The sequence below is a fragment of the Anolis sagrei genome, chromosome 6 (genome assembly GCF_037176765.1).
Source record: "Anolis sagrei isolate rAnoSag1 chromosome 6, rAnoSag1.mat, whole genome shotgun sequence".
In the NCBI taxonomy this organism is placed as follows: domain Eukaryota; kingdom Metazoa; phylum Chordata; class Lepidosauria; order Squamata; family Dactyloidae; genus Anolis; species Anolis sagrei.
Window position 1 is genome coordinate 117,752,416 of NC_090026.1, and position 19,276 is coordinate 117,771,691.

At 37.2% G+C, this 19,276-nt stretch overlaps 1 protein-coding gene across 5 annotated transcripts in view; it reads right to left on the reverse strand.

Moving 5' to 3' along the window:
• Positions 1-19,276, reverse strand: part of ZMYND11 (zinc finger MYND-type containing 11) — a 99,318-nt gene that overhangs the window by 47,178 nt on the left and 32,864 nt on the right. For all 5 annotated transcript variants that reach the window (XM_060782560.2, XM_060782563.2, XM_060782564.2 and 2 more), the window contains exon 2: positions 1,338-1,472. In XM_060782560.2, the coding sequence (XP_060638543.1) occupies positions 1,338-1,453 (116 nt within the window). In that variant the 5' untranslated portion in view covers positions 1,454-1,472. The remainder of the gene's footprint in view (positions 1-1,337; positions 1,473-19,276) is intronic.

Sequence of the window (19,276 nt, forward strand, 5' to 3'; positions counted from 1 at the left end):
GGCAGTGTATATGGTTCTCTTCACTCCCTATTGCAGTCTCACAACAATCCTGTGGAAGTAGGTTGGAGCAAGAGATAATTAATAGCCCAATGATCTTAAACGGCTATGTGGGAATTTGAAGTTGGAGCATAGATTCAACTGCTAATTCCAGCTAGAACATGTATAGGTGGAACTCACAATTGGCCCAAGTCTCCCCTACTTTACTCTGATATTTTAATCATACTACATACCAGGGGTCCTCAAACCCAGGCCCGGGGGCCGAATACGGCCCTCCAAAGTAATTTAGCCTGCCTCGCTCAGGTTCAACCTAAGTCTGAAATGACTTGAAAGCACACAACAACAACAATCCTATCTCATCAGCCAAAAGCAGGCCCACACTTCCCATTGAAATACTAATAAGTTTATATTTTTTAAAATTGTTCTCCATTTTAATTATTGTATGATTTTAAGTGTTATTTGCACTACAAATATGATATGTGCAGTGTGCATAGGAATTCATTCTTTTTTTTTTCAAATTATAATCTGGCCCTCCAACAGTTTGAGGGACTGTGACCTGGCCCTCTGTTTAAAACGTTTGAAGACCCCTGCTATAGACCATGTCTTATTAAACTTTTTCCACTCACAACCCCTTTCCACTCAATAATCTTTTGCGACTTCTTTCTACCCAAGAAATTAGGTATACGGGTATAAAATCACACTTTTTTTTTTTACTGATAATAAATTAGCATTTGGAAAGCTTGCTAAATAGGATGGTTTTTCTTATGGAGTACAGTTCAAGCATTTTCTGCAGAGTCTGCTGTAAACACTGTATGTTGTTGTTAGCAGGTTCATGTAAACATCTAGCTGGCATTCAGGAACCTTTTACTGTTGCCAAATGTTTTGTGATGCCAACATTGAGCTATAAAGGGACCCCATTTGAGGCTGGGATTTAAGAAGCAGTACTATAGACTATACAGATCAGAGATATAAATAGGACATCCCCCAAATCAGTTTTCATGTATTGTATTATAAATAATAGGATAATTTTTCCTCAAGACTAGAAAACATTATGGTTGAATACACTTTTGTAGAACAGATATCATTTTAAAATAAAACCACTGCATTTTCATATAATGTGCCTTATGCAGGAGAGCAGACATTACAGATCATAGACCAAATCCAAATCCTTTTTCCTCTGCATTGTCAGTGATTTGAAACCTAAAAATGGTAGAAAATGAATATGTAGATTTTATACAATTTAATAAAACAGGGAAATGCTTCTGTGAAGTACCACTCTCATTGCTCTTGTTCTCTTAGGTTCATAGCATTTTTATTAGTAGTATTTAAATGACACTTACTTTGTAATACGATCAATGTTAGCAATTTGCTTCTGATTTCGGATGATCTCTATAGCCGCCCAAAGATGCTGGATAGCTTTTGTATCTGCCTGCCGCCGTTTCGTTAAACGAGCCATGACCCTTTAATTTGTTTAACTGCAGTAGAGAAATGACAATCATGAATTACAAAACAGATATTATGATGGCTGGAACCTGTTACAAATAAGATTATACAGGAAAGCATATTAACTAAAGCGATTTGTACACAGTTACCTTTAAAGCACCATGAAACAATACTTGCAGAGTTTCATTCTCTGGTATATAGATGGTCAATGCTAAATAGTCAGGGCCATTTCATTGTTCACATAGGAATCTGGAGATGTATTCTGCCACATGAACAAACGTTTCTCAAAAATACCCATGAATGAGAAAGCTAGTGCCATCTAGTGCCAAGATCTACCAAGTTATTGATTGCTGGTATTTTATCACAAAAATACATATAATCACAAAATAAATAAGATAATTCAAGAGAGATGAAAAGGTGTGAAATATCTGTGTCTTTCAACTTAAAAAAACCCCACACAAACATTATTCTTCTACAAAGAAAACCAAAAGGCATCATGGTAATTAATAATAATAATAATTAACTTTATTTGTATTCTGCCCTATCTCCCCAAAGGGACTCGGGGTGAATTCCAATATACAATGGCAAACAATTAATGCCTCCATAAAGCAAACAAATACCAACATCATAAACCCAGAAAAGCCCCACATATTAAAACAACATTAGAACCTAACATCAATAAATTAAACCAATCATAATCAAACAAGAATTATACAATGATATAAAATCTGAACATAAAACATTCAAGGAGCCCCCGGTGGCCAGTGGGTTAAACCCCTGTGCCGGCAGGATTGGAGACCGACAGGTTGCAGATTCAAATCCGGGGAGAGGCGGATGAGCTCCCTCTATCAGCTTCAACTCCTCATGCGGGGACATGAGAGAAGCCTCACACAAGGATGATAAAAACATCAAATCATCTGGGCATCCCCTGGGCAACGTCCTTGCAGACGGCCAATTCTCTCACACCAGAAGCGACTTGCAGTTTCTCAAGTCGCTCCTGACACAACCAAAAAAATTAATAATAATAAAAAATAAAACATTCACATTAATTTACAAAAGTCAACTATTGTTCACAAGATTGTGTAGGTTGATTTTGTGGCCATAGTGGTTGTATGGCCAGTGATGGTAACCGGGCTAACTAGAAAACTAGACTAGAGAAGGCCGAGTTCGAAATAGTTCTCAGCCAGAGGTCCAGTAGTAATCTCTCAATGTCTAATTTTCCTCGTCTCTGTATGCTAATGAGCAAAGATGAGTCTTCAATTGTTTTTTTGAAGGAGAGGAAGGAGGATAGAGAGACATCCCTAAATCTATCTTATACACCCAAATCAAGATCTGTTTGAACACACATGAAAAAAAAAACCCAGCATTTTACAATTGTGGCAACCACAAAATACTCCTGCACCAAAATCAAGGATTCGATTTTGTGGAAAAATGCAGAGTTTGTAGGGATTAAAATTGAGCTTGATGCTTAGACTCAAGACAATAAACACAAGATGAAATGTCTGTAGCTTAGGTATATTTGTGCCCAATGCCTACAACTATCACTGGCAACATTGCCAGCTTGTGGTTCAGAGACTGGCACTAGTTCAAGGGCCACATTTTGATTAGCACTGATTTATAAACTGTCCAACCTCCTCTCTTAGGCTCTCCTAAACAGAAAGCTTCACCTTGGACAACTATATTGTCTTCACTGCACACCTACACAATCACCTGAAAATAGATGAAATGTTTAAAGCTGAGATTACTAGCTATCATATTTAGGCATTCCCTGAGTTACACACATCCAACTTGCAAATGAGCAGGGGTAAGACAACAGGAAGTGAGAGAAATCTACCCCTAGGATGGGAAATTCACTCCTGAAAGAGTTATCATGGACGAAGGGGGTCTCCACTGAAGCTTGATCATCAATCCTTGGTCCCACAACAAGCCAAATGTTTCAAAATCCAATTATCAAAATCCAATTATCACAAGGACAGAAAGTGAGGTGAAATCTTCTGAACAGGGGCACAGATAGCAAAACAAACACCATAGGGGTGTTCACCCTTCCCTACGCTATCCAAAGCTAAAATTTTGGACTTGAGTTCTACTTACAAAATGTACCTGTTCTGACTTAGAATCATAGAATCAAAGAGTTGGAAGAGACCTCATGGGCCATCCAGACTTACATACAAATTCAACTTAAGAACAAACCTACAGAACCTATTTTGTTCATAACTTGGGTGACTGCCTGTAATTACATTTGTTACTTTCTTTCTCCAGTTTCGAAGGGGTGGTAGTTTTTTGTTTAATAGAAGAAATGCCCATTCACATCTGGTTTTCTGAAACAAAACATAATAGCAGCTGTTTACCTACAATGTGGGCAGCAAGACTTGGGGCAAGGGCAAAGCAGAAGACTAGGAGGGGAAATAGCAGCTGTCTAGTTATTTATGTTTCGCTAGTGCTATTTATGTTTGTCTCCTCTTCCCCAAACAACTATTGTATCTAGACATCCAAACTAGTCATGACAGTAAACACATTACTGCTTCTCGTCTTTTCCCACTCCTCCATAATATGTATCACTACAGAAAAAAACAATACTGTCAGCTGGAAATAACATGTTTAAAAGGTTTTATAGGGAAAGAAGTGAAGTTCTGTAAGCTGTAGTTTAGATTTAAACAATTCCTTGTAAAAGAAAATGGAATAACCAGGAGATTGACTATGGTATCTTAAAACACCATCTCTGTTCTGTTTCTCAGTTTACTAAAATTTCAGAATATTATATAAAATCCAGTCCAGCTCCAGTAGAAACAGAGACAGCTGCATTCTCACCTAACTTCCTCCACTGAAGAAATTGAGAATTTTTGCTTGCCATTTTTTTACTCCAGCTAAATGAACATCACTTCTAAACCAACACAAATTGTGATTACTCTTAATTATGGTATACTGAAATATGCTGACTCAAACCACGGTGTGCTTAACTAAATATGGAAGTGAGCTTTAGGATTCCAACCTTCAAATCATCCCTGAAAAAAAGGAAGACATCTTGGAATACATGAGTGCAATATTAATGCATGAGCCAATGAAAGCAGGAATGATAATTATGTATGTACGTCCATTGGGAATGTTTGTATCTAAATCATGAACTCACTAGAAGATTTTTCTGTACTGTTACTTCCACATTAAGAGAAATCTTTGAATCATTAGGAATACTAAAGTAAATGGCAAAAGATTTCCTCGTCGAAAGAGATGTTATACCTTTTAGCATCCCTCGTTATCCATCCTCACTGTCCCTCCAAAACATATGGAAATTATACAAAATAGTTAGAACTCTCCCTTTTTAAAATCTAGGTCCCATCCAATTAACCAGAAACAATAATATAGCAAGCACTGGTATTGTTTACATAATATTCTGGAAGCAGTCGGATAAAGCTACATACAGGCTGTAAATGGTCTATGATGCTACATAACAGGGTAGAATCCCACCTTTAAAACAGATTAATGATGCATTTTGATCACTACATAACTTTGTTTTAATTGTGTCACTTTTAGAGTAAGAACCACACAACAGCAGACATTAACATATATGGGCAGCCGCTGAGTGACAAATATCCAACTTACAAACAACTCATAGTTGAGAATGGTGGGACAACAGAAAGTGAAACAATTCTACCTTTTGGAAGGGAAATTCACTCCTGAAAGAGTTACCATGGAGAAAAGGTATCTCAACTGAAGTTTTATCATCATTCCTTGTTTCCATAACATGTCAAAAAATTCAAAATCCTATTATCACAGGGACAGTAAACGAAATGAAATCTTCTGAACAGACACAGACAGCAAAACAAATATTTGGCTGGAATTCACCTTAAAAATTTAATTGTTCTGTCTTACATACAAATTCAACTTAAGAGCAAACCTAAAGAACCTATCTTGTTGCTAACTTGGGGACTGCTTGTATGCAATTTAGACTAGGTACCTGTGTCCTTCAAATGAATCTCTCTAATGTAAAATTATAATGCTCTAATCAGACAAGAAGTTTATGTGGGGTTGGTACTTAACATAATTCATTCTAGGATGGCCCAGAGGACCAATCCACATACCTTTGAGTTATTTCCCACATGTCATCAAATGATACATCATTCTAAAGTACAAAGTCCTTTTCTTTTTTTAACAATTGGCTCCTTATCTTTCTGCAGCAGTTTCTTTATAGCCTTGCCTTAAGACAACCAATCTACGTGTTTTATTCTATTTAATTTTGTTTATTTCATTTTAGTATGAAGCCACATTTGGGAGAGGTTGGAGTGTTACTCTGTGCCATCCAACAAAAATACTTCATAGTAAGTACCAACTACTCATTCTCTGGATGACATGCAGGAGCCATTCACACACTATTGGGACGTATTCAAACCTCCTCCTTGGATGCCTCTCACTACATAACTGATTGCAGGAATGTTCACCCAAAAGCTGCCTGTGCTGACTTATACTTATTTTATGTCATTGAATGTGGATAACTCCTTCCATCCAGCCTCCTTACAAACATCCTTTAGTGATGCTGAAACAACATAGGCTGAACTTCTTGATACAGAACACGTAGCATTTTGTGGTCTTAGAATCTTTGCCAAGTCATACCATAGAAATATGCATGTCTTTAACCAACTGGCAATCAATATTGTTGATGGCTTGCTGATCAAAGTCTTTGAGTTGAAAGAGACACAACACTTATTTTCCTGGTTTCTAACACCTTGCCTCACACCCAACCTATGCTATTTTATTTCAAGTGAGCTAGTGTCAGCCAAAAGTTTAGTAAATGAATGAACTGGTGAAGTCTTTTAAGCAGGAGACACTTTGAAAGAGACACTTTGGAAGAAAAGTTGGATCAAACGTCAAGGTCAAACTACCCTGATCCCATTTACAGAAAATTGCAATCTCAATAAGATTGCAGGTAGTTTGAAACAGCAGATTTGTTAAAATGTTCAGCATGAAATTCAAATCTCATCTAGGAAAACCTATGCAAAGTTGGTGGAGCTTGCAAAAGCTACACCTCTTTAAAACCTCTTTGCACAGATAGACGCATCATGTCTGGCATAACCTTTACCTCCAGGGACTGAAAAACTGCTGTTTCTAAATTGTTTCTTTTCAGATTTCACCCCCCTAGATTATAGACATAACTTTTTTGCCTCTCCACTAGTACCTCCCTCCAAGGTTCCTCTGCCACAAACCAACTGTTTCCTTCTTTAGAGGGAAACAATTACACAACGTGTGCTAAATTTTACACAATGTATCCTAAATTTCATCTAGACCCCAGTGATGGAACCATACAAGTCTTCTGCCTACTAGAGTGGCCACAATGCTTCCAATTGCAAATGCAGTGGCATCATGGTCGGCCTCTGCTATAAACTTCAGAATTTTCTGAATCCTTCCTATTGTCTTGTGTAAGGAACTCAATGTGACTGAACTTGTGAAGCTGGATTTGCTGCTACTGAATTTGCCAAATAAAAAACCCAACAGCTTTTAAATAGTTTATGAAGAAAGGCTCTGTGGTCCTCTGGAGCTCGGTGCTTCTTTCTGGTGTTGTTTCTTTTTCACTGTTTCAATTGCTAATGTCTATAAACTCTTATGCCTGGACTGAAGCTTCCTTTTGCTCTTCTAGTTGCCCTTATATTGCAAACTTCATTCCCAACATGATGACCTAGAGCAGCAATTAGGGTTTTCTTCATCATTCAATCCATCACTCCTGGCCCTTACCAAGCAGGTATACCAGATTTTTTAAAAGAATTATCTTTAGTTTTAATTTCTTAGCCTTCTGTTAGGAAGCTGCAGTCTGTTCTGTTTGATTGTTTCTTTTGGTGTTTATAGTTGTTTTGGAGGCAGTGATACAAAGCCATCCAATTCACTGTCGCTTGTTGAAATGAATATTCTTTTTTATGTTGCCTCATTACTGCCCTCAGACACTTGCTGTTTTGCAGTCATCTGAACTGAATTAATGAATTTGTTTTCCCAGATCGTGATCTGCTGCGGAACAGTCATGTCTGTTTCCTTGATTTTCATGTTTTGCTTTCTTTTCTGTGGGCAAAGACGCATGTGCACCATCTGAGTCTTCACCGGATGTTTTCCTATTCTTCTACATATTTTCTAATTTTTATTTCCTATTTTTTTCCTGTCTAACTGAAACATGATTGATAGAAGAAAGACCACATCTTGCCAACTAGGCAGGAAATTGGAAGACTCATGTGAAGGGAGAATGAACAAATGAATAAAACAGAAAAGAATTTTGGACTTTCAACACTTGCATGATCTGCTGTCATGTAAGGAATAACCCAGTAGCATGTGGATCACTTCACAATGTCTTCAGAGAACAATGTGAACGTAGTTCACAGAGTGTCTTTATCCCAGTGTTTGAAAATGTTTCTAAGTATATTATAATGAACTATGATTTGATCTATGGTGCTGGAGGAACATTCTGAGAGTGACTTGGATCGCAAGAAGATCAAACCAGACCATACTCCAGGAAGTAAAGCCTGACTGCTCATGGGAGGGAAGGATATTAGAGGCAAAGATGAAGTATGTTGGTCATATAATGAGAAGACAGGAAAGCTTGGAGAAAACAATGATGCTGGGGAAAATGGAAGGAAAAAGGAAGACGGGCAGACCAAGAGCAAGATGGATGGATGATATCCTTGAAGTGTCTGGCTTGACTTTGAAAGAACTGGGCGTGGCCACGGCTGACAGGGAGCTCTGGTGTGGGCTGGTCCATGAGGTCACAAACAGTTGGTCACAAAGAGTCGGAAGTGACTGAACGAATAAACAACAAAATATCACAATGAATATCTACTAGAAGAAACTGGACAGTAGCCATGCTTGCATAGAATAGCATGCCAAGATTTCTGGTGAACAAGCAAAGTACTGGTGTTCGCAGCCGATCTAGTCCTCTTTCTCAGAGACAAAACTAGCCAGAAAGCAAGTGCTAAGTGTGGAACCCTAGATAAGAATGGGCATTTAAAATTTTGGACTACAAGTCAAAGGAGAATCACTAATCCACGGACAGAGAAACAAATATCAGTAGGATAATTAGCAATAATTCAACAGGTTATGAAATAATTAGTTTTGTGGTAGTTAATTTTCTGATTCTTAATGTTAACATTATCAAATTCAGTTCCGAACTAAAGCTTGCAATCCACATGCTCATCTGCTGCACATACACAACTGCTGTCACAGTGAGCATCTGAAAATGTCTGTCATATAACAGCTCTATAAGCAAATATTAAGCTAATATGATTAATAAAAAATGAATACTGAAGCAAAATCTATAGTTGTTGTAAATTAAAAGAAGTCATCCCTGATAGTTGCTCCCAGCACTCTACAATGTGAACTGTGTAGGTGAATTTGTAGAATTATTTTAATATGAAGTTGCTCAAATTCGTGGCCAATAGGTGAATTATGATGCCCTTTCCAGTCATCGGATTCAATTAAATATATAGTAGAAGTAAAAAAATCCATTGTCATGCATCACCATATATGCTATGTCATGGACTTCGTATCTGGTGTGTTCAAGACACCAGAACATCTTCATGCCATGAATTCACAGCCAAGGTTGAAGAATGAAAACAGAGTGAAAACATCTGGGGCCCTGTGTGGGAAAGAGCCTGATAAGACAAGCCGGCTTAAACTGGAAGATCAGGAGGCTGTAGAGAGGAGCTTTTGGGAGTTGAGAGGGTGGGGCTTTAGGGAGGTATTGAACTGAGAACATGCCTGCAATTTCTTCATTCGTAACTTTGCTGTATAGTAGTAATCTAGCATTAAAGAAATTTCCAAGATTTCCTTGTGAGTGAATTTAATTGCTAACAAGGTTCTGCAATCATCGCATGCTAAGTGCTACCTGAGGACAGGAAAACAATATCAGTTCATTGACATTAAAATGATTGTATGCTTACGAAATATAACCTACATGAACAGCTACAAAGAAGGATGATCAGTTAAGTAATTTCCACGTCACATTAAAAAAATAGAGGTAAATATCCCACTAGTTTCTATTAAGATATGAATCACTAAACTGAAGGGCAGTCTGTATTTACTGTAAAGCTGCTGATATTCTGCATTATCGTAATAACAGTAAACATATAGATATTCCATGCTGGTGAGAAGCTGCCAAAATTTGGTTATTGCACCACATATAAATGGCTAAAAGTACTTTTAAAAACTTAGTCATAGATCTCTAGAAGCTAAATAACATGCAAATATTAACAACAGAATTTCCAGGATATAGCTATATACCAGTATTTATTCCAAAACCAAAAACAAACCATGCAAGAAATAGGCCCCACTGAATTCAACAGGGCTTACTCCCAGGGAGGTGAATAAAGAATTGCATTGGGGGACTTCTGGATGAAAACAAAAAGCAAAAGAAACAACAATTTTTGTACTTCCCTGAGGTTTTTCTTTGTTTTATGATACAGTACCAGAGCAGCTTTCCATTATGTCGCAGCCAGGATGCATGGAAAGCCATGGGAATGAGGAAGAGCACGAAAAGGGGTGGGCTGTAAAGTACATTGGAAATGGTGTATCTTGAGAACACTGGTCAGCAAAGCAAGGAAAGAGAGACATCAACTGAATTACTTTACAAAAAGGTGGCATATGCTAGACTTATGGAAGCAAAAATCCTGATCTTAAAAGCAACTCTTACTGATTTCTTAATGTTTTGTACGATGACCTCTATAATCCTTGACAGTGGGCACACTGGCTTGGGTTTAGGAGGATTGCAGCTGAAGGCACCAGATGGGCCATTATTTTAAATAAGAGAGTGGTCTTTAGATTCAATCAGACCATTTGCCACATTCTTCTAGTATAAATTTATCTGGGATACTTTCAAAAGCAGACAGATTCAATCATATAAATAGTGTACTTCTAAGACAAGCATGATAACAGCGAACTAATGCTTTTCTTGAACAGTGAACTGATGCCTTCCTTGAAATGCTTTCTTACTCTAAATCGATAAGGCTTGTGTGGGCAGTAGCTTCTCAACTTAAATCTGAAGCCCCTTCCACACAGCTATATAAAATCCCACATTATCTGCTTTGAACTAGATTATATGGCGGTATGGACTCAGATAACCCAGTTCAAAGCAGATATTGTGGATAATGTGCCTTGATATTCTGGGTTGTATGGCTATGTGGAAGGGCCCTGTGCTCAAATGAAGCCAAGAAAAATAAGGCTACAGAGATTAGTACCTCAGCATCTAAGAAATGCAGGGCAACTGGTTTATGACTTGGAGCCAAATTATACAAGCACTGCACAGTATCTGCTTGTGTAAACCTTGATCGAATTTCAAAAGATGTAATTTTAGTAAACAGAGTGGTTATACTGGAAATAAGAAAGTACAGTAACAATGTATATTTTCCTTTGACAGGCTTAAGATCCTTAAAGCTCTGAAATCCATCCATTCACTTTTTTATATTTTACATGGGAACTACAATTTTAAAGTTCTGGGGTGAAATCGCTACCAAGTTTTGTTTTTGATTTTTAAGATTAAACGGGCAATAAGCTGGAGCTTCTCACAGCTCGGTTAGGGACAAAAAGCCTTATATGTTTACTCTAATGCAGAGGAGGTGGTGAATTTGAAGGTCAGGAAAATAAAAGGAAGATATGTATATGACATACTGTATTGTAGGATATTAATGTAGTATCACACCTCCCACTGGTAAACCTTTAGAAAAAGAGGTGACCCTCAGTTTTGGTAATTCATAATCAAATTGCTCTTATTACGTAACTCAATGTCTCCTGGGTCAAACTATGTATGTGAGCAAAAACAGTTGAAAATCAACACTGTAGTGCAGTTAGCAACAGCAGCTAAGTAAACCCAAATATTATATTTTCCAAATGCTATGACACACCCCTGCCTTGCCAAAGATTATCTCCACATTGTTCTGTATGAGTCTTTTTTTTTTTTTTTTGGTGACAAAAGAGATCTGGAATAGGCCCTGAACACTCCCCCAAACTGGTTAACAACTTCCCACTTCTAATTACTTCAGGTTCCACACGTTTGAAATATTAGCTTGAATGGAGGCCTGGGAGATGGCTGACAAGATAACCCCAGAGTTAAATAAAAGAAATCATGCAGTATGCAGAATGTTGGCTTATCAAAGAAGCTCAAATACCAACTGATATACCTTTTATTCCCTTCCAACTCTTTCTTTTTGCTATTATTGTTTTGCTTTTTTTTGCCTTAAATCTTGTAATGTTGGATAGGTTTATCATTCTTCTTGAAGTAAACTGCATCATGGAAGAGAGAAACTCAGGATGAAAATAATTACTCTTCCAAAATAAAAATTAGGTGGGTGCCCATATGGTATGTTTTTGTGCATATCTGTTCTTTATTCCCCTTCAATTAGCTCCCCCTGACAAACCACACCACCCTTCAAACTCTGGGGAATTTCAAAAGTGACTTGTGGTTACCAAGTTCTGTTAAAAAGGAAAGCCTCAGTTGTGTGCAAACTACATTGTAGGCAACAGTATTCACCTCACTAAACAAGAGCTTATAATTTAAGTGTAAATATGCAACTCAACTTATCTTAAAAATTCTTTATATAACTACTGTAAACACTGAAGTGCCATGCAGCGTCATCAAAACCAATTATTTCTCAAGTTGATTGCTAAAGAATTACCTCAACTAATCTATCGATTTCTCATTACAAAATGGCTTAGATAATCCCTTCCATTTCCAAAAGCAAAGGAAATATATAGGAACATATATTTTATGGCTGCATTCCAACAAGAAATATAGCATATATTTTTTCACTGCTCCTCCCCAAAGCTGCTGTCATGTCCTTACCTTTTTGAAAGACAGAAATTAATATACATCATCTTTTTCAGACTCTATTCACACATCACAGTGATAGTACCTTGATGTTACTAGGATACTAATTTAAGTAACCCAAGTAAATGGCTGCTTGTAAAACTTCTTACTCCATAAGGTAACATCTCACTTACAGAAATCAACTCACTTCAATACCATCTTTAAATTTCCCATTGTCACCAATTAAGACTGGGCTAAACCCAAAACTTCGGAGGATCAGAAAACTAATTTTATCCCACTAGAAAGGAATCCAAACACAGCCTTCCACATTTGCTTAGCAGCACAGGAATGTCACAAAAGTGGGAAAAATCACAATTTAAAATCACTTTTAAAAACTGAGAGAATACTTCTCTGTGAATTTCCAGGTTCTTCAATGCAACTCTATGGTCAACTTCTGGCAGAAACTGACCATAGAATCCTGCGGGAGAATCTCTAACAGCTTAGAGAAGTGCTTTCTCCCGGAATCTTTAGGTCTTCCAGTGCAGCACTATGATCAATTGTTTGTACACAACAACGCAAGAAGTGGAATTGCATATATAAAGCAGATTTTATGTTATGTTCATGGTCTTCAAATATTCAGTAGACAAGATGTTTTATAGGCTGACATGTTTACCAACCAGCCAGTTTATGAGATCGTCCCAAGGCCCCTTCTGTCCATTTACAAATGGGTATTTAAACTGATGACAAGAGCTTATTCCACTGACAGAGTTCCCTATTTGAGTCTTTTAAAAAAAGACATCCATGGCTATTATCCAACTAGATAGTGTAAGTTCATAAAAATGCTGTCCTAAAACATGTGCTTGTTGGAGAAAGATGATTTTGAGGGGGAGGGGGGGGGGGAGAGAGAGAGAGAATATACTATAACACAGGAAGTGAGAAGGAAAGAAATAGAATATTAGGTTGTTGTGAGTTTTCGGGCTGTATGGCCATATTCCAGAAGCAGTCTCTCCTGATGTTTCACCTGCACCTATGGCAGGCATCCTGAGGTCTCAGAATACTTATTGTGAAGTACTATTAATAGGTTTGTTGAAAACCGTATTATTATTATTAGAGTTTTTAGCAATGATATATGAGCAACAATGAAATAAACTCCTGAGAAACCCCAAGAGATTTATAATGTGCACATTTCAATCTGATTTTTTTCCAATATTCCAAATTTGTGCATTTTAGCCATTTGGGATGATTTCATTTATTTACATTTTAATAAACTAAGCTGAGAAATGTTATAGATAATCTATACAATTAGTTTTATCATAACTTGTATTTTTCCAAATCCCCAGTCTTCTCTCTTTTTCTTGTATATCTGCATCTAAGTGCCTTTTAAATTCATTCCAATATTATCTCAAAAAACTGATCTCAAAAAACAAATGCTGCTCTTACTTTTGCACTTCAGTTGCAATATGATTTTTATGTTTTGTCTCTTTCCATTTAATGATCTCTTTACTGACAATTTTATGTGCAGATATTGAATCATTCCATAGTTTTAATAGGATGACTGAGATTCAGTAATTTGAATTGCAATAACATTAACAAAACTGGAGATTGGGGGTGGGCTCAATTTTTAAGAAGTATTGTGTGTATCTTCTATTTTGTCTTTATTCTACAATACTCTGACAATGAAAACCTTGGTTCTTTATTATTCACCAAACTGTGCAAAGTTTCCATTGAAGTGCATGAATGGGAACAAAACTGTTTCTTTTTGGATTCAATAAATTATTTTAAAAATATTTCCAGAGGACGAATATGCCCCTGCAGAGCAGATATATGACAGTGCTTTTATTGCTAATGGTGGCACTAGAAATGTCTCCCAAAATGGAGGCTGAAATGAACATGCCATTTTTAGCATATATAGTTTGCATATCTGGGCAAAAGGAGAATCAGTGGACATGTTGCTCCAATAGCCTTTATCTGAAATGCAATCATGGATGAAGAACAGAGCTGGTCTCCGAACAATTTGACACCCCTTCATCATGCACACACAGTGGGAACATAAATGTAGGCTTTTTACTTGCCACAGACAGCTTAATGGCATATTGTGTTTCTCCAACTCGACTTTAATCTACTAACCACTGCCACCACAACTCAAACAAACCACATTTACTTCCTCTACAGCATCCCAAACTTAAAAGCAATAGTATATTACATTATTTTGTATTAAAGGAACTTTAAGATATTCTGAATGTTCTAACAGTAAATTTAGCACAAAACAGAATCAAAACCTGTTCTACTGAACAATAACAGGGAAGCACAAGATCTGCTAATTTTCTACTATCAGTATAATGAAATTCTCCTTGTAAAAATGGCCTAGAAATGACCTTGCCCTTAAACCAGATGCAATATTTACTACTGGCTATGCTATTTTGGGGGCAGAAAACATCCTCTGTCTCCACACAATTGTAGAGCGTAAGGTTACATGCAGTTTAACCCACTTCACTGTAAGAGACCTTGAGTAATTTCAGTGGCCTAATTTTAGTAGCCATGCAATCTAGGATTATCCAACTCCAACCTGTTCATCTTCCATACTGTAAAAGGAGGGAGTAAAATGTGACCCCTGGGGTGGGTCAATATTTTTGCATAACATTTTTAATTTTTCTTTGCCCAAAATGCAATTAAAAATTCCTCCAGGAGGGATGTCGGGCATTTCTACCATATTTGAGTGTCCCTTGGGCCCCCCAGGATTGAGGCAAAAAAAAAAAAAAGCAATTCTTTCAAGATATCTTTTTGGTCCAAACTGCTTTTCATGAGATTGGCCGGGGGGGGGGGGGGGGGGGGTTGGTTATAAGTTGCATATGTGCACAGTATCTGCTTGCAAAATAAGTTGCAAAATATAAGTTGCAAAATATGTGATTCTTCAATGTAGCAAAATTATAACGGGGAGGAAAAAAAGAAGGACGCAAAAACTTCATCCAAAACTTCAACATGCCATTCTGGTTATAGGGAGCCCATACTGCATGAGTGGTTTGTTTCATGTATACTACTCTCAACCCTCACACATGCATTATGTATGACATTTTGTATGCCGGGGACGAGAGATAGGGCCTTCTCGGTGGTGGCTCCTCGGCTGTGGAACGCCCTTCCTACGGACATTAGACTAGCACCATCACTAATGGTATTCCGCAAAAAAGTGAAGACCTGGCTGTTTGAGCAGGCGTTCCAATAATTAGTGCAATGATTGGTTAATGAACACTGGAATGGAACAATGGATGACGAATCTGGAACATGTTTTTGATGACGAGACGACAGTGAATGGGTATTGTAGTAACTGTTTGTTGATTGTGTAGTGTGTTAGGTTGTTAACTGTTTCTATGCTGTAGCACTGAATTTTTGCTGTTCGTATTTGTTGTGAACCGCTGTGAGTCGCCTTCGGGCTGAGAACAGCAGTATATAAGTAAGGTAAATAAATAAATAATAAATAAATATTTCTATCTCAGTCTTGGGTGAACTTCAGAATGACCCGTTTCATAATTTCTCCACCCACCCACAAGTGGGAGAAGAGAAGAATATACAAGAGGGTAAATTTACAAACAAATTGTATGTTTAGACTAGGAGGTGTAGGGATCCAGGCTGTTTGTTGCAAAAAAAAAAAAAAAGGAGACCCAGAGTTTTCCAATACTCAATTTGTGCGATTATTATTTAGCAATTTTTATTGTCTACTGTATATGGCAGCTTTCCACAACTTGGTGCCCTCCTAATATTATTTCTATTGGACTACAGAGCCCATCATCTCCACTTAGTCAATGGCCCCTGGAAAATACCAGGTTGGTTAAGGCTGGAGTTTGCTATATACCTTGTTCTCAAAATAGCTATGGTTGTAAACCTACTGTGGATTGTAGCAATTCAACACATTTGAGAGTGAGGGATTAGATGGCAAATGCTCTTCCAATACAAACCAAAATAGTCCCCGCACATAAAATACTACAGGACACAAGAGTTCTTATTTAAACTTTTCCTCCTCCATGCTTATTTGCCATGTCCAGGAATATTTTCTCATGAGACAACAATCCATTCTGTGAGCACTTGTCTGCTTCTTGAAACCATACAATCCTGGTATGGGTTCATCTGTTGTTTATTATAAATAGCAACAAGCCATGATTCATACTTTCATGCTTAAAAAAAGCAATGCATAGAAAGAAACCTTTCAATGGGCTCCAATACTTATTATGAATCGATTTCCAGAGAAAATATGTGTGAGAGGGGAATCTAACCAAGAAACAGACAACTCAAACTCAGAACATCAGTTCTCAGGGGAAACCATCCCAAGAGTGGCTCTGCTCAAGGGCCCTCACAAATACAGGTTATTTGGGATTGCTGGTGCTATGTCAATGGATGCTTTGCAAAAATCTCAATCTAATTTCAAATTCACTTTTCATGTCATTTATGTGAATTTAATTACCATATTGCACTTTTATTGATACTTCCAAAATGTTTATACTTCTGAAACAATAATGCACAACAGGGCTCGCCTTTTCTGGGAATATAAAGTATTTAATTATCTGCTGCTTTACCATACTAACATTTTAAATCTGTAGCATCTGAGTTCCTTATTCTGGGTTCCTCATTCAAAACAACCTGAAAATATAGACAATGTCCAAATTACAAGAAAATTCTTAAATTAATTATATTTCTTCATCACCTTCAGTTATAATTTTTATTAGAAGATGAACAATAAACAGCTTTTCATTTAAGAAACAGCAGTAACTAAAACATCTCACTGCTCCAAACTGGAAATATTTATTCATTTGCTCTTAATATCTGGACAACGGCCAAAATGAAACGGCTTGCATTTGCATTGTACTGCGTTTTATTGGCGCTTCATGGTAGAATGTCAACAGTAAAACAAGTTTAGGGTAATATGAGACATTTTTACAGTGTAGGGGGAAAATCTTTACTTGTGAATTCATGTTATTCACTGACTAATTCCTTACTGTTTTCAAACTATACCACAGTGGTCATAATCTCATCTTCCTATTTCTTTTTAGACAGCTCTGTTTGATGTCTTGTGGACTTATGGAAACCTCCAGCACCACATGGGATGGCACAGAAAGCAGTATAACAATAAATAATAAAAATATATCTATGCAATTTTCCTGCTTCCTGTTTCTTGGCAGGGAGTTGGACTGGATGGTCCACGAGGTCTCTACCAACTCTATGATTCTATGATTCTGTATGGCTACTAGGCACAAAGAACTGATAGCAGGTGACTTTAAAATTAGGTCTGCATGTTTAGCCTTTCATGAGGTCCATCTCTGTTGGTGAGGATTGAATCAATTTGGCCTGGTACTGTAAGGTATGATAGCATTGCCACAAACCAGAATGAGAAGTAAACAAGAAACAAAAGGCCAAGATCACAGCAAAAGCTGTAGCTGATGCCAAAACATACAACAGAAACTATATAGCTAAGTACATAGATGATATGAATGACAAAACCAACAAGCCACTGCAAAGCTGTTGTGTTTTTATTCACGTTTTCTGATGCTGGATTCCAGCCCTGTAAATCAGATTAAATTACAGCTTCACAAGCAGTCACCAGCTGCTTAAGGTAAAATACTGCCATTGGCAAGAGGAATAGTGCAAATAAACTTTGCCCTTTTTGTGAAAAAACTGTTCTGTTACTGCTTTTTTTTTAAAAAAAACTGTTCATATTCGCTCACACCATAGCTTGGTATTAGGGAGCGTGAGACAGGCACTCAAGAACTCTTAGTCACTTCCCAATTTGCAGCCAATGACATTTTGCACTTAGATACACCAGCAAAATGTGGCCTGAATCCTATTTGCTAGTCTCAATTAGAGTATACTGAATGGTGTGTCCACATATGTATATTTCATATATTTGACTGGTGCATTCAAGTTGCACTAACAACAGAATTCAAGCCTATGCACCTTGGTAATGAAATCGGATCCTGCATTACAATCCCAGTTTGTGACACGGGCACAAGCCACAGTAACATGTTTGGAGGCACTGTGTATGACTTGATCAAACCAAGATTTGATCACTACTGGTCTGAGAAATAGAAATGAATTGTGTGCTCTTCTCATCCAGAACTGGATAAAGTCCATTAATCGGCAAGCTCCTAATGTTAACCCCACTTGCCTCGTTTCTAACAAAACTCATAACCTCTGAGGATGCCTGCCAAAGACGTGGGTGAAACGTCAGGAGTGAATGCTTCTGGAACATGGCCATACAGACCGGAAAACTCACAGCAACCTCCTAATGTTAGGTGCCATGCCATCACATGAAGATGACATTCTGTTTGATAAAGGGAGAACATCCTCATATGCCAGAACCAAGATTTGTTACAGGTTGATTATGCTTTATTCACAATGCTTGCAACCAGAAGAGTTCCGTATTTCAGATTTTTCCAGACTTTGGAATACTTTAATATAAATAAACACAAAATTCATTTATATTTTCATAGAATAAATGTAATTTTACATACAATATCTTTAATAATATTGTGTACATTAATTCATTAGAAAGCAAAGGTGCCACTATCTCAGCCACCCAGCAGCTCCTGCTTATGATTGGTGACTTCTATATCTTCAAAGACGTATTGTAAACAAATGTTTCGTCTCGGCCCAGGACTTAAAACCATATTCCTAAGGACAATTATTTTCCTGAAAATTTATCAATTTTTTTGCTGTCAGAATCACACATTGAATTTTGGTTATAATAATATTATACAAACAAATATTTAGACATTTCATTGTAATTAGTACCATTTTTGAATGGAAATGTAAGTCTACCTCAAGTTTAAAACATAAAATTCATTTACGTCTCAAATGCCTCTTATACACACAGCATGAAGATAATGATTTAGAATATTTTAAAATAACTTTGTGCATGAAACAAAGTTTTCGTACACTGAGCCAGCAGAAAGCCAAGGTGTCGTAATCTCAGCCACCCATGTAGAATATTTTAGAGTATTTTGGATTTTGGAATTTTAGATAAGGGTTGTGTAACCTGTACATATTTTTGGCATATTACCAGAGAAGAGGGGACTAAGAATTGAG